General features: G+C 61.2%; 6 protein-coding genes across 6 annotated transcripts; 2 read left to right on the forward strand and 4 right to left on the reverse strand.

Annotated features, from left to right (window-relative positions):
- Window positions 1-654: 654 nt before the first annotated feature.
- Window positions 655-2,634, forward strand: PAN0_002c1405 (IMS-domain-containing protein; the record flags this gene model as incomplete). Its single annotated transcript, XM_014803571.1, has 1 exon — window positions 655-2,634. The coding sequence occupies one exon, from the start codon at window positions 655-657 to the stop codon at window positions 2,632-2,634; it is 1,980 nt and encodes a 659-aa protein (XP_014659057.1).
- A 221-nt stretch (window positions 2,635-2,855) lies between these two features.
- On the reverse strand, window positions 2,856-3,280 carry PAN0_002d1406 (hydrogen-transporting ATP synthase; the record flags this gene model as incomplete). The annotated part of the gene is made up of 2 exons (XM_014803572.1): window positions 2,856-2,881; window positions 2,959-3,280. 2 exons carry the CDS (start codon window positions 3,278-3,280, stop codon window positions 2,856-2,858), a joined length of 348 nt encoding a protein of 115 aa, XP_014659058.1.
- A 648-nt stretch (window positions 3,281-3,928) lies between these two features.
- On the reverse strand, window positions 3,929-4,705 carry PAN0_002d1407 (40S ribosomal protein S2; the record flags this gene model as incomplete). Its single annotated transcript, XM_014803573.1, has 1 exon — window positions 3,929-4,705. One exon carries the CDS (start codon window positions 4,703-4,705, stop codon window positions 3,929-3,931), a length of 777 nt encoding a protein of 258 aa, XP_014659059.1.
- A 1,477-nt stretch (window positions 4,706-6,182) lies between these two features.
- Window positions 6,183-7,814, reverse strand: PAN0_002d1408 (DUF1766-domain-containing protein; the record flags this gene model as incomplete). Its single annotated transcript, XM_014803574.1, has 1 exon — window positions 6,183-7,814. The coding sequence occupies one exon, from the start codon at window positions 7,812-7,814 to the stop codon at window positions 6,183-6,185; it is 1,632 nt and encodes a 543-aa protein (XP_014659060.1).
- A 537-nt stretch (window positions 7,815-8,351) lies between these two features.
- PAN0_002c1409 (40S ribosomal protein S2) lies at window positions 8,352-9,179 on the forward strand (the record flags this gene model as incomplete). Its single annotated transcript, XM_014803575.1, has 1 exon — window positions 8,352-9,179. One exon carries the CDS (start codon window positions 8,352-8,354, stop codon window positions 9,177-9,179), a length of 828 nt encoding a protein of 275 aa, XP_014659061.1.
- Window positions 9,180-9,761: 582 nt separating this feature from the next.
- On the reverse strand, window positions 9,762-13,889 carry PAN0_002d1410 (uncharacterized protein; the record flags this gene model as incomplete). Its single annotated transcript, XM_014803576.1, has 1 exon — window positions 9,762-13,889. One exon carries the CDS (start codon window positions 13,887-13,889, stop codon window positions 9,762-9,764), a length of 4,128 nt encoding a protein of 1,375 aa, XP_014659062.1.
- Between the last annotated feature and the right edge of the window lie 607 nt (window positions 13,890-14,496).

Consider the following 14,496-nt stretch of genomic DNA (forward strand, 5'->3'; position numbering starts at 1 on the left):
TGCGGGGGATGGGCGAGAAATGAAAGCCGATGGCAGCCCAGATCAGAGGGCGCGATGCAACATTGATTACGATAGGATGTGGGATGCAGGTGAGAGCGATGACGACGCGGGTTGAAGCGCTTGGATCGGCACGATGGATGCGGTGTGGGCGAGGCAGAATGAAATGGCGCGCGCCACGGCGTGTGTGGTGGTGGTGGACGAGATGAAGCGAGAGTGATGGGAGAGCGAGAGAGATGGTATGAATGCTGCACAGACACAACAGAGAGTGAGAGCGAGAGCGAGGCGTAAGGCATGCGTTGGACCCTTTTCGGGGGGAGCTGTGCGCATCTCCTGTGCCTCGGCTCTGTTGGCTGCGATTTGGGCGTGTTCGTGTCGGTCTGAGGCGTTGTGCCGCTGCCGCTCCACCGCGTGATTGCGTTGCGCTGCTCCGGCTGCGCAGCTCCACTTTTTGGCCGCGGACAGAATTGTTGAGAATGTAACAATCTCACATTATCAAATCTCGAGGAAGGCCATTCAGGGTCCAACACCCTTTTGGACACGCTCGAGCTGAGCCGCTCCCTCGCCATCAACCAACACAACCATGCAGGGGCCATTCTGCGCCTGCTCACCAACACCTCTTGCACACATGACGCCAATCACGCCGAACGACGAGCCATGAACTTCTTCCGCGACAGAGACGCCAACACCGACGTCTTTGACGACCCCAACAACGATCCAACCGCACCCTCGCCCTCCACTTCCCCACGCAAGAGACAGAGAACGTCGCCACCCGCCTCTGCCTCGGCCTCTGCCTCGACCTCCTCTCGCACCCAAGATGCTGCAGGCGACGACGATGCACTCGCAAGCTTGCGAAAACGCATGGCCGGTCCGTCCTCAGCAAAAGCGGGTCTCGCAAAGGATCAGGACGAGATCAACAGGATCATCTACGAAGTCTCCAAGGGCAGCAAGTTTTTCGACAACGAACGCAAGAAGGATGCCCAGACCACCGAGCGCATCAACGCGCTCCTCGCACGTCGCGACCAGAAGCTCCTCCAAGTACCGCCCGGCAGTCCCGAGTGGCTCTCTATAGAGCGCAAGATCAACGACATGGCCATGCGCCACGAAGACACACGCGACCTCTCGCGCACCATCCTCCACACCGACATCGACATGTTCTACGCCGCCGTCGAACTCGCCAGAGACCCTTCGCTCAAGGGCAAATGCTTTGGCGTAGGCTCCGGCGTGCTCGTCACTGCCTCGTACGAAGCGCGCCGCGGCTACGGCGTACGCAGCGGCATGGCCGTTTTTGTCGCAAAGGCGCTCTGCCCGCACCTCATCGTGGTCAAAAACGACATGCAGAGCTACGTCACCGCAAGCCACAAGGTCATGGCCGTATTCGAACGCTACGACGACAACCTCGCCCAAGCCTCGCTCGATGAAGCGTATCTCGACATCACCGAGTACCTCGAGCAGCATGGCGGATCGATCGACGAGGTGGTGCAGCAGCTTCGCGACGAGGTGCGGAACGAGACGCAGCTCACTGTCAGCGTGGGAATCGCACCCAACACCATGCTCGCCAAGATCTCGAGCGATCGCAACAAGCCCGACGGCCAGTTCCGCGTGCATCCGGACCGCAAGACCATCGTCGACTTCATGCGCGATCTGCCGTGCCGCAAGATCCCGGGCATCGGACGCGTCAACGAGCGCATCCTCGAGAGCCTCGGCGTCAACACGTGCGGCGACATCTGGCACAACCGCGTCCAACTCTGGCTAGCCCTCGACGGCAAGATCGACTGGCTCATCAAGGCGCATCTGGGCATTGGCAATACTGTCGTCGAGCCGAGCAAGCGCGAGCAACGCAAGAGCGTCGGGCGCGAACACACGTTCAGCCCGACGTCGGATATACAGTCGCTGCTGGATCTGCTCAAGGAGTCGGCGCAGCGTGTGCAGAACGATCTCGAGCGGCTCGATTTCAAGGGCAAGACCGTCACGCTCGTAGCCAAGCGCGACAACTATCAGCGCTTCTCGCGCGCACGCACCTCGACCCGGCTCGTGCATACTGCCGAGGAGCTGTACGAGATTACGAGCAGCCTGCTGCTGCAAGAGATCGAGCGCCAAGGTCCACTCTCGCTGCGCCTGATTGGCGTGAGGGTGACGCATCTCGTGGATCTGCGTTCGGCAGCAGCGGGAGAACAGAGGCTCAGGAAGCTCTTCCAGGCGCGTGCCGCCGACGCTGCTCCAACCGATATCCCGCCTGAAGGCTCGAGAACGGACGGGCGCAAAACAGCCAAAGAGTGGCACGACGAGGAGGAGCGCCAACTCGCCCTGGCTATCAAGCGCTCACTCGAAGGTCAGGCGGATCCATTCAGCGACGTGCAGGATCTCAGCCAGGACGAACCGGCTCCCGCTCACCCTGACGACACGTTGCGCGAATCACCGTCGACCAGTGTCGAGGACACTTCCGCCACGTCTACCAGTCGCGCCGAGGCCGAGGGAGGTGTAAAGTGTCCCGTATGCGGCACTCGGATCACCGGCACAAACGTCCAGCTCAACGCGCACATTGACGAGTGTCTCAACCCACCCCGTGTCGCTACGCCGCAGCCGGGAAAGCGCAGGAAAGGTCCACTAGACTCGTTCGTCCGTCGCTCCAACTAGTCTTTCGATGCTGATCCTAGAACTGCTGAGTATCTCATGCAGCGTTTGGCTTTCACCTTTTTCCAGTGTGATTGTAGCGTCTGTGTGTCCAAAAACGACAGCTTCACGAATAGCAGCGAGAGAGAGAGACGGTGCGAGAGCAACTGTGTTCTATTGCGTCACTCGGAACGATGGATGCGATTGGGCTCGACGCCAGCACGTGCTGTCAAGCAGTCTCCGCTTTAGTGGTGGTTGTTCTTGTGGTGACCTGTGACGCAACAGACACGTTGGAAGCAAAGTTAGCAGCCGAAGCGAGTCGTCTTTTTGTAGTATAGTTGAACTTACGGAGGTGGGTGGCGTAGTCGATCGAGTAACCGATGAGGAAGAGGGTGAAGAGGGTAGCCACAATAGGCTTTCCCGAGGCGTTGTTTCCGTCAAAGTAGCGAGCCTTGATTCCACCGCCACGCTTCTGGGGGGCCTCGCCCTTGGGGAGGGCCTTGTAGAAGCCGACGACGCTCTCCATGCGCTCGGAAGAGCCTCCGGGACCCTGCGCCGACTTGGGCGTGGCGATCTTGGGCGGAATGGGAAGCGACGAGTTGTTACGAACACCTCCCAGACGCATGGCACGAGCCGAAGGGGCGGCCTGTCGAGCAACACGAGCAAACATGTCGAATAATAAAACCGAAAGGTCAAGGTGGTGATGGGTAGGTGGTGACGAGCAGGTGGAAGCAAGAATGTGCGGGTTTGGAGGTGCCCAGCCTGCGACGTCGCCCGCGCGATTCCATCAACGGTTCCGAGTCTCGCCTTTTCGCACTTGCCCGATCTCACCGTCCGATCCAGGAATCCTTCCGCCCGCCCGCACCAGTCCGAATTTCTCCAACCTCGATCAGCGCGCGCACGACCCCACCCTTTTTTAGCGGGGCACTGTGCACCCTTTATCACCCTAACAAGGTGCTCAATTTTTCATCGATTGCTCGTCCGCTCGCCAGCCAGCCTTTGGACACACACACACACTACAAAGATGGATGGTCAAGACGCATAGGAGCATGCTTCAGATTTTTGGGGGGTTGGCTGTATGCAAAATACAAGTCGCTGCGAGAGAGCGAAGAATGGGCAGAAGAGAAAAAGGTGGGGGGAACGGGGAAGCTGGGAATAGAGAGGGCGAGAGAAGGGGGAAAGATCAGGTCGCAGTCCTTCAAAAAAGTGACGAAGAGACTGACGACCCTGTGCCAGAGTCGAGACAGCCAACGATGCCCGCTAAGACATCGCTAGCACCTCCACCAGACCGTACACCGAACAAGCCGAGCCACTACATTTAGTAGAGCGACTTCTTCTGGGTGCGGGCGAGGTGCGAGGCGAACTCGACGTAGGGGGTGGCGGGGGGAGCAATGTCGCGCCACAGGTTGGGGGTAAGGAAAGCGTAGGTCTTGGAGACGGCCTCGAAGGTAGCCTTGAGGAAGTTGCCCATGGTGGCGGTCTGACCGGCCGACTGGGTGTAGCAGTCCTCGATACCGGCGAGCTCGAGCATGCGCTTGGAAGCAGGGGCGGCAACGATACCGGTACCGCGGGGAGCGGGCACGAGACGGCACATGACCGAGGCGGTCTTGCCCGAAACCTTCATGGGCACAGTGTGGGGCTCACCAAGAGCGTTACCCCAGTAGCCACGGCGAACGGGGATGGTGGAGAGCTTGGCCACAATGATGGCACCGCGGATGGCGGTGGCGACCTCCTTGGCGCACTTGACACCGAGACCAAGGTGGCCGTCCGAGTCACCGACGGCAACGAAGGCCTTGAAGCGGGTGCGCTGACCGGCACGCGTCTGCTTCTGGACGGGCATGATCTTCATCACCTCGTCCTTGAGCTTGGGCAGCAGCAGGTCGATGATCTGGAACTCCTTGATGGGCAGCGAGAAGAGGTAGATCTCCTCGATGGACTTGATCTTGCCGTCCTTGACGAGTCGGCCCACCGAGGTGACGGGGACCCACTCCTCCTTCTCGCCGTCGCGGCGACCGCCACGACGGGGGCCACGGCGGCCTCGTCCACCGCGGTCTCGTCCGAAACCGCCACGTCCACGGGGAGCAGCGTCAGCCATTGTGTTCTGCAGGTTGCCGGTGCATTGATAAAGTGCAAAGAGGTCAGTCAGGTGTTCAATCGGACCAGAAACACGCCAATCGTGGAGAGGCAGCAGGAGAGACGCGGCCAGTTCAGGCACAAGTCGTGCGTCGACAGAGACGAGTCCAGCTAGGCGGCGATTGGCGAGTCACACGGCAGCAAGAGGCAAATGACGATGACAGTGTTGGTGAGAACCTCGTTTGGACTCTGCATGGACGATCATGGTCGAGAAAAGCCGAATCACTGCAAGCGCAGACGGCGCGGTCGATGTCCGCTCGCGTGCGACGGGATGCTGGTCGATCTGAGCGAGATGGGCGATAGAAATGCATGGGCAGGTTGCGTTATGGCGCTCGTCGCTATCCTTGGGTTGATGGAGTCATGCTCGCTGGCTTTGTGATTGCTCGTGGTGATCGTAGAGCCTGGCTAGCGAACCGTGACAATGCGACTGATGGAGCTGTGTCGAACCGGCTTTGGTGTTGGTCGAAACGCTGCTGCGGCATGAATAGGTCGAGATCGCTGCGAGACCTGGTCGTCTGTACTAAGTCGAATGCCCCTTGCCCTCCGGTTGCTGTGACCATGCTGATCCTGCTACGGCTAGGTTGACACCGGGGTAGCGCTGGCCCTAGGTACGAAGTTGTCCTCGGCGCTGTTGATACTCCGTCTCTAGGGCTGTCTGCCGGTCTCTATGCTGTTGTCCATGTCTGCTACCACTGATGCCGGCTGTCGGTGCTGCTCGTGCTGGCCTGCTGCGCTGATCTCCACGACGGCTGTATATTCCCTGCTGGCGCATGCATGTCGTGCTCGTTACTAACCTTGAGTTGTAAAGGTTGATGAAAGGGGGATGGTGGTTGATGGAGGTTCTCGATGACGATCCAGCAAAGACAGAGTCGGATCTACGCCAGCCTGGCTCTGCACGCTTCGCAATGGTACTCTGAGGCTGCAGCGTCCGTCTTGTTCGCTCAGGCTGCGCTGTGCAGGCCTCGCTGTGTGCACCCACGGAGCCCTCCTGCGCTGCTGCTGTCGACGTGCTGCCCTGCTGCCTGCCTGTGCTGGAACTGGCGGCCACCAGCTGCAATCTTCTCGACTGGCTCCAGCCCCGCTACACCTCCTCATGGGCTGACTGGTCCGATCGAGTCACGTGCGCTTGTATCAAAACTGTAAAAAATTCGATTTTGCCCTTGCGTGCGGCGCAGATCGAGGCGCCAGCAAAAATTGCAGGCCTTGATATTGTGGATCGCGATGCCCTAACAATTCATCTGCGCGAGAAATGCTCAACCGTGTCCTTGATAGCCGAGGGCCCACCCGTAGCGATGCACGCACCGGTCTCGCACTTGTGGCGGACGGATCTTTGTAGTTTCAGAAGCTGCACGCCATGCAGAACGAGGCTTCAGATAGCCCAAGGCTGGGTGCGTGCCTACAAGTACATGGTGTCATCAGAATGCGTGGGCGAATGCTCGTCATGCGATGGCCTGGACGAAGCGCATCCACTTGTGCACGACTTGCTGAACCACTTCAAAGCCGTCAGCCTGCTCTTGGCCGTGCTGCAATCGGGGCGAGCGGGGGATCATGAAGATCTCTCTGTGGCGGGTGCCGCAATCGTGACACACCTCGAGCACCCTCTGTCCTACGGCATCGAGTTCGAGGTGTACGAGCGTTTCCCACCGATGGCTGAGTACGACTCCGGGGGCCTCGACGGCGTCTGCGCCCGACAGCATCCCCTGATCGTGAGCAGACGGATGAAACGCGCGCAGAAGCGGATCCTTGGAGTAGCATCGTGTGCGCCACTGGCCCAGACGGCGTAACACATTGACGGTGCGCCCGACCTTGAGGCACAGATGCGTGGCGCTCGAACGGTCGCGCAGCTCGTAGATGTAGATGTACCCTTGCTCGGCGCGATCAAAGTCGGTGGGCGGTCGGCTCATGGCTCGACGCAACAGCGCCTGCGCATGGTCGCTGAGCTCGACGGTGCCGAACCAGTCGCTGAATTGGACAAAGTCACTCGCGGAAGACCTTGTGCCAGGATAAAAGCCAGTGGTCTTGTTCACCTCGGCCACATGCTGAAAGCAGTACACCTCTTCTATGTCCTCTGCAGCGTCCTTGGACGCGGGCGATGCCAGCCTCTGTCTCCGCGCCACCGCTGTACCGAGGTCATCCTCACTGCCACTGTCTCCGATGGCAAGAGGCTGGCCAGCAGAAGCATCTTGGTGAAGCATGGGCGGTGCGGACGCTCCTCGCTCGAATCGACTCCGTTCCTTCGCAGTTCCGGCCGCTGCGAGTTTGTTAGTGTGCGAGGATGTGCGGACCTTGCGGGTGCAGCGAGTGCCGTCTTGTTTGATGCCCCAGCACTGTCCTCGAACAGGAGGACAGCTGGGATCCCTCTGCGAGCCATTGGGCGTCCGTGCTCCGAGTGGGGTCGAGGGGGACGGACTCTTCTGCCTGAGCTTTCCTGGTGCCCTTGGCGGCGTCACGAGGTTGATGGGCTCCTGGGTGGTCTTGGCGTGTGTTTGCTGCGCGCTGTTGCTCTGTGGGATGCGATTCTCCTTCTCGACTTCATCAGATGGCGCGCTACTGTCCCTGTCCGCACTGCTGGTACCGGGACGTGCTTTGAGCTGCGGAACCAGCTCCCATGGATACGGTTGCTTGCTGTATACGTCCACCTGGATGTTGGCTGGAGTGAGGCTCGTCGGGTGTTGGCTCGGTGCAGGTTTATGCGAGGAGAGCTGTTGCTTCGGCGCCGCAGACATAAAAGCTGGGGGTCGTGGCGGCAGACGATGTGGTTCGATGTCATGGTCATATCGAGCAGGTGCTGGGGCGGTGCCGCTGACTCGTGGCTCCGCGAATGGCCTTGGTGGGGGTGCTGTTGAAGTAGACGCAGCAAGATGCGCTAGGTACGGCGGCAGCGACACTGCAGTTGATGCTGATTTCGCAGCTTTGTGAAAGGATGGTGGTCTCGGCAGCGCTGTCGACGGCGGCTTGCCATGAGCGTCGCATGCTGGCGACGAGGAGCGAGCACGGATGCTGAATCGCTTGAAGGCGTCCTTGAGGCTGAAACCCTTCGAGTCTTCGGACGAGGGGCGCGACGACGTCATGATCTCCACGACCTCGAGCGGAACTCGCGAAGTGGGCTAGGCAGCAAGCACTTGCATATGATGGAAGCTCCGTGTCAGAGTAGGCGGCATGGTGGCAGCGAGAGAGGGCGTGCGGTCTTGTACTGCGCACAGCATCCATGCATGCGGAACGGGTCCATGCAGCTCCGCACCCGCAGACCAACACCCTCGGCTGTCACGCGTCGAGTGGAGGCTTCGCGTCAATGTGCCAATCTCCCGATTTTTGCATCAAGAGCACCAGATCTGCACACAATCCCGATCGACTGCGGCAAGTTCGTCCGAGCTTGACCGCGCGCCTCTGGGAGCAGCGAAATTCCAGCCAGTCGAGCAGCGAGCGACGAATTTTGCACTGCGCACCAGTCAACCGCTTGATGGACGGCACCGAAGCTGGAAGAGGCAGCGAGAGTGCGCCGGTCGCTATCCACGAGCGCTACACCTTCATCCCTTCCTTCCCTTCCTTCTTACACGCAAAAGTTTCGAGGTTTCGTTTCTCTACCTTTCCCGTTTCGTCTTTTCAAAATGTCCAAGGTCCCTGCTGCTCTCAACCCCACCGAGGAGGACATCTCGCTCCTCCTCGCCGCCCAGACGCACATCGGCACCAAGAACGCCGACAAGCAGATGGCCCCCTACATCTACAAGCGTCGTGCCGACGGTATCCACCTGCTCAACATCGGCAAGACCTGGGAGAAGATCGTTCTCGCCGCCCGTGTTCTCGCCGCCATCGAGAACCCCGCCGACATCTGCGTCATCTCGGGCCGTCAGTACGGTCACCGTGCCGTGCTCAAGTTCGCCGCCCAGACTGGCGCCACTGCCATCGCTGGCCGCTTCACGCCCGGTTCGTTCACCAACTACATCACCCGTTCGTTCAAGGAGCCCCGTGTGATCGTTGTCACCGACCCCCGCGTCGACCACCAGGCCATCCGCGAGGCTTCGTACGTCAACATCCCCTGCATCTCGTTCGTCGACTCGGACTCGCCGCTCAAGTTCGTCGATGTTGCCATCCCCGGTAACGTCCGCGGCCGCCACTCGGTCGGTCTGCTCTGGTGGCTCCTCTGCCGCACCGTCCTGCGCCTCAAGGGTGGTGACCTCAGCGTGATGCCCGACATGTTCTTCTACCGCGACCCCGAGGAGGTCGAGCGCGAGCAGCAGGAGGCCGCCGCCGCCGCTCAGGCCGCCAAGGAGACCGCCGAGCCCGCCGCCGAGAACACCGAGGTCCAGGCCGACGTTCCCCTCGCCGTTGCCGCCAACCTCGCCACCGAGACCGGCAACGTCGACTGGTCCGCCGAGGGCGCTCAGGACTGGGCCGCTGACGGCGCTGCCGAGCAGCCCACCAGCTCTTGGGAGTAAATGCGCACCCGCGCCACAGTAGGACACAGCCCCCGATACCCATTCGTGGGTTTGAAAGGGGCGAAGAACACCCAAAAAAGCCTCGAAAGAGGAGAGCTCCATGCTCCCCGCACCTTTCTAGCGTTGTCTTGCCTCTGATGTGTCGGCTCCCGCACGGAGAATATCCCCAAAAGATATGCACCAGAGTCCAATAGTCCGCGAATTTTTCAATCCTATCATTCCTCCCCCAACGTTGCTGCGGATGTGCTTGTGTTACGGTTGAGTGAGTTGGAGTGGTCAGAGCCGCTTTCAACGGTGCAAAGGTACGGGAGGGGAAGTTTACAGGATCGGGGCTGTTTTGCGACGGGCGAGCTTGCTCACCATCTGCAGCGGGGATCGAAGCACTGGTTGAGAGGAGGTGGACGGCGCGTTGCCAAGTCCGCCCTGGTGCACGCACCGCCACACGGCGTCTTAATCCTCCAGGGCACCCTCATCACGATTGCCAGCATCTCCCTCGCTTTGCACCCACGTCTGAACTCGCCCCACACACGGACACACGGACACACACATCCCCACTTGTGCTCGTCCAAATGCTTTGATTGATCAGACCGAGTAATTCGACTGGGCGGTGGGTGCATTGATGGGCAGATCGCCAAACAGGCCATCCAGCCCATCGAGGGGCAATCCAAGGTCCGAGAGCACTGTATCGAAGTTGGTCGAGTTGAACGGCTGCAGTCCCTGTCCGAGCTGGGGTGCGGGGCTTGCGGGGACCATATGAGCACGCGGGTGGTGGACCTGCAAATGCCCCGTTTGCTGCGCATCCTGTCTCGCATTCTGGTGCAGCGCAGGTTGAGGCGTCTGATAGACCGGTGAGGTGTACTGCGATCCATGCGGGACTGGCGACTGATAGTGGTCTTGGTGTCCCCAACTCCTCGCCGCGGTGGCAGGTTTGACTTCCGAAGCCTCAGGAACTCCACCCGCTGGCGTGTCAAACGCACCCAAGTCGGCAGCACCACCCGTACTTTCCTGCATCCACACCGGCAGCTGAATCGGCTGGTGCGTTGCAGCATTGATCAACGAGCCATCGCTAATGTACGCTCCACCGGCGTGCGATGCAGATGGCGTGGCTGGACCCATCAACGAGCTCCATGCCAGACCGTCGTGACCTGCATTGCCGGCGTTGCCACCTACGTGCTGGTCGAACCCACTGATGCTACCGCGATGTGAAAACAGTCCTGCTAGAGCCGCCTTGTTCGGCGACATGGCGCCGTTTCCCCCCGCCCCAAGCGCCGCACCGCCGACGGAAGGCGACGAAATGCCCGTCATCAACCACTTGCTGCTATTGGCCAGGTCGCCGAACCCTGGTGTGCGAGAACCCGACGCACTCTCACCACCCGCACCTGCACCATCGGCATGCACCGGCTGCACGCCCCCCTCGCCTCGCGCCGCATCCTCGTCGCCCTCGAGCTGACCATTCTGGTACTCCTGCAGCAGCTTGTACAGCAGGCTGATGCCCGAGTCGCTCGGCCCACCGGTCTTGATCTCGGCGGGCGTGATCGCGCCCGGCCTCGTCGCTTCCGCACCCAGCGCAGCGTACAGCCCAATCGCCGGACTGAGGTCGGCGATCTTCTTCCACGCCTGCGCGAGCAGGATCCTAATGACCCTGGCGTACTTGCTGGCAGGCACCTCGGCGAGCCGACTCGCGAGCCTCTCTGCATTGCTAAAGATGCCGTACGTGTCCACCTGCCTCGGAAAGAGCCTTGCGATCTTGATCAAAAACACGCAGGCAAAGGCCGCGGTAACGTGCGTGTAGTGCGGTGCCCAACCGAGCATCTCCCTGTACTCCTTGGCATTGACCGAGATGCTGAGGCAGGTATCTGCGGCTCGGGTCGCCTGGATGATGAGCTCCTTCTGTTCGGGACCCATCTGATCGGCATCGTTGGCGTCGCGGATTCCGCGCAGCGCGGTGCAGCTGAGATACAGCTCGGCACTGGCGCACTGGAGGATGAGCGACTGCTGGAAGAACGAGTCGTGCGCGTATCCGCGGCTTTCAAAGTCGGTCGACCAGTACTGATGCCACTCGTTGAGCTCCTCGGTCACCTTGCGCATCTTGGAGAGCATGCGCGCGTCCACCGGCTGGTCGTACGGCGCCATGGCATCGTAGTGCGTCTCGCGGATGATGAGCAGCTCGAGCGTGCTGATGAAGCGCGCGTCCGTCTTGACAGTGAGCGGATAGTCGAGGCTGAGGAACGCGCGGCAGTTGCGCACGTAGTGCTTGGACAGCATCGCCGGCCTGCCCGCACCGTACGACGCTTGGTGGTCGAACAGGAACAGGAAGAACCACAGCCTGGCGCCTCGCGCCAGATCCTTGAGCTCGTCGAGCTCGCGCTTGGCCGCAGCGTCAGTGTTGCCGTTGGCGGCTGCCACCGCCGCGACCGCATTTGCACCAGCGACGTTGGCGCCCGTCTTGCCATCCATCGATTCGCCGCCGACCGAGTTGACGTCGGTGGGCGAGCCGGTGTAGTGCGACGACTGGGGCGAGTTGTGGTAGAAGGTGAGATGCTTGGGCGGCGGCGGCGGTTGCGGATGCTTGATGTAGCCCGACGCAGGCAGCGCCGACATGAGTTTCTGGAACGAGCGGTCCAGCCCGAGCTCCTGCGCCATGCGGATGGACAAGCCGAGCGGGAGCCATCCATTCTCGCTGTAGGCGGCCAAGAGGACCATGGCCTGCACGGCGGACTTGCCTGCGACAGGGCTGAACATCGTGTCCTTTGCATTGCGCTTCGCCTGCGCCATGCACGTCTGGTAAAGGCGGCTGGGGCTCTTGCCGCCGCACTCGACTTTCGCGCCGATAGCGAGCATCACGTTGAACAAAAAGTACGAGGTGGTGCGCACGTGGTGGTACGCCTCGGCCGTCGTCATCGGCTCGTCCTCGAGATGAAAGATGGAGATGAACTTGGGCACGCCCTTCTGGAAGGTCTCGAAGAGGCGCATGGCGTCGCTCTCGGTGACGAGGCCCAGGGTGACCAGGTCGCCGGGTGCGCTCGTGACGAGGCCGGGCGCTTCCATCTTGCCCGAGCGGCCGGCGCCGCCTGCGGCGTTGGAGGGTGAGGGTGCTGCTGCACTCAAGCCCGTGCTGCCGGACGCCTTCGGAGTGGTTCCTGTGCCGCCAGCACCGGCCTGTGCATCGGACGCGGCATTGGCGGCCCCTGCTGCGTTGGGCGAGGCTGCATTGGTGTCGCGTCTGCGCTTCTTGCGGGGCGATTGACCGCCGCCTTCGCCCGGATTGTCGTCGTTCCGGGCTGCGTTGCGTTTAGCCGCCTCGTCGCCTTGTTGAAGCGCCGACGCTGCATCCGCATCACCGGCACCGCGTCCCGTCCGCGCTGAATCGTCTTCGGTGCCGTGATTCTTTTCGTCGCTCGAGTCGTTGGAGGTGTGCCCTTCGGACTCCTCTGCGGCGGCAGCGGCAGCGGCATCGGCCAAGCCTCGGAGCGCCTCGATGGGAGCGCTGAGCTGGTCGTTGCTGATGTCCGTTTCGCGATGATCGCCATCGTCGGCCGCGCCAGGCCCATCGGAGGGCGTCAAGTTCTGGTCGTTGGAGAGGCTATGGCTGCCCGCGCGATCGGAAGAGGTCCAGCGGCGGCGGCTCGAATGAGAGCGCTGATAGGCGGGCATGGCTGGAGTCGGTGTCCAGCCCGAAGAGGTAGCTGCTGCTGGAGCCGAGGGATCGCCGGGAGAGGACGAAGCGACGTCGGATCTCACGCCATGGGAAAGCGCCGAGACTGGAGCGGAGGCGGCGAGATGAGGATGTTGCCATGGATTGGAGGATTGATCGCGGATGTCGGAATCGTGGCCGGGTCGGGACCTGCTCCTGCGCTGGAAGGCGTCGAGATCCGAGTGGTGCTGGAGCAAGTGGTCGTCGTTCTTGGATGGCGGATGGCCGTAAGCTGTTTGAAAGTTGGGAGGTTGCTGCAGCGGATAGCCGGGTGCGGCGTGGATGGGCATGGTGCCGGCGTGACTGGATGTGCTGGCAAAGGAGCTGGCAGAAGGAGGGTAAGGTGGGCGCTGAAGCTGATCGGCGGGCATTGTGTCTGGAGTATAATGTTGCAGCGCTTCTGTTGCTGGTGAGCCAGCGGGGTGTGAGTTGCGGTGGTGTGGCGGCTGGGCGTATGGCTGCTGCTGAAGCGACACGTTATGATGGCGCGGCCGAGCGTAGCGATCCGACCTGGAAGCTCGGGAGGAGAGTGGCGAGGCTGCGGAAACGGACGAAGCATGAGGAGAGTGTTGGGGTGGCTGCTGCTGCGGCTGCGACGGGGGCTGTGCTGGAGCAGCGATGGCGTTGGTGTTGGCCTTGATGGATGCGACGAGTTCGGAGATCATGCTCTGCATGCCGGACATTTGTGCCTCGAGGACGCGGATGCGATCGGAGCTGGCGCCGGTGTCGGCTGTGTTGGTGGTGGACGACGAGGGATCCTTGGGTGGCTTTTCGAAGATGCACTCGATGCCGACCTGCCTGCATCTTCGACACGGCGGGTTCTCGGGGCCATCGCAGCGAGCCTTTTGCTTGCGGCAGGCGTTGCAGGCGCGGTGAACTCTGGAGATGGTCTTGTAGATCTTGAGCTCTTCCTTGGCGGGGGTGTTCTTGGAGTCGGCGTCCAAGTCGGACCTGGAGTCGGGATAATTGGAGTGCTCGGAGAGCGAGTCGGCGGTGGACTCTTTGCGAGCGCTCATTGTCGATCTGCTTGTACGCACGAGCGGCGATTGCTGCAAGGGTGTGCGAGGTTAAGGCTGAGGCCGGCTGGTGGGTGCCAAGGAAGGATGACTGGAGCAATACTAGCTAGAGGCCGACGAGGAGAACGCGGCTTGCGGACATGCTGTGGCAGAGTAGAAAGGTATAGGTCGAACGGAAAGCACGGAAGGCGATACGCGGATGGATGAAGGTGCCGGTGCCCGATTGGAGTCGACGCGTTACGCTCTGACGGGGAGCGCAGGATGATATGAAGTGAATTGTGTGGGTCGAGGCGAATGGTCGGGAGGGTGGATGGGAGTGCTCGATGAAGGTAGAGGGGAAGGCTGAAGCGGATTGGTCGGAAGCCGAGTTCGGCAGCTGCCGAGCAGGTAGCGTGCCGTCACAATTTCAGCCGCACGCCGAAGGAACGGCCAATGCTCTACTAATACGGTACTCAGGCACACGAAACTACGATAGCCCGGAAGATCCTGCTCCGCCACTATGCGGCGGTCCCGGTGTCACAAACAATGGTTTGCATACGAAATGCGCTACAAAGCTAATGGGTGCATTGCAGCATGATCCCAGCTTGACTCGGCTGGCTCGGCTGTG

The sequence above is a fragment of the Moesziomyces antarcticus genome, assembly GCF_000747765.1.
Source record: "Moesziomyces antarcticus DNA, scaffold: scaffold_v10002, strain JCM 10317, whole genome shotgun sequence".
In the NCBI taxonomy this organism is placed as follows: domain Eukaryota; kingdom Fungi; phylum Basidiomycota; class Ustilaginomycetes; order Ustilaginales; family Ustilaginaceae; genus Moesziomyces; species Moesziomyces antarcticus.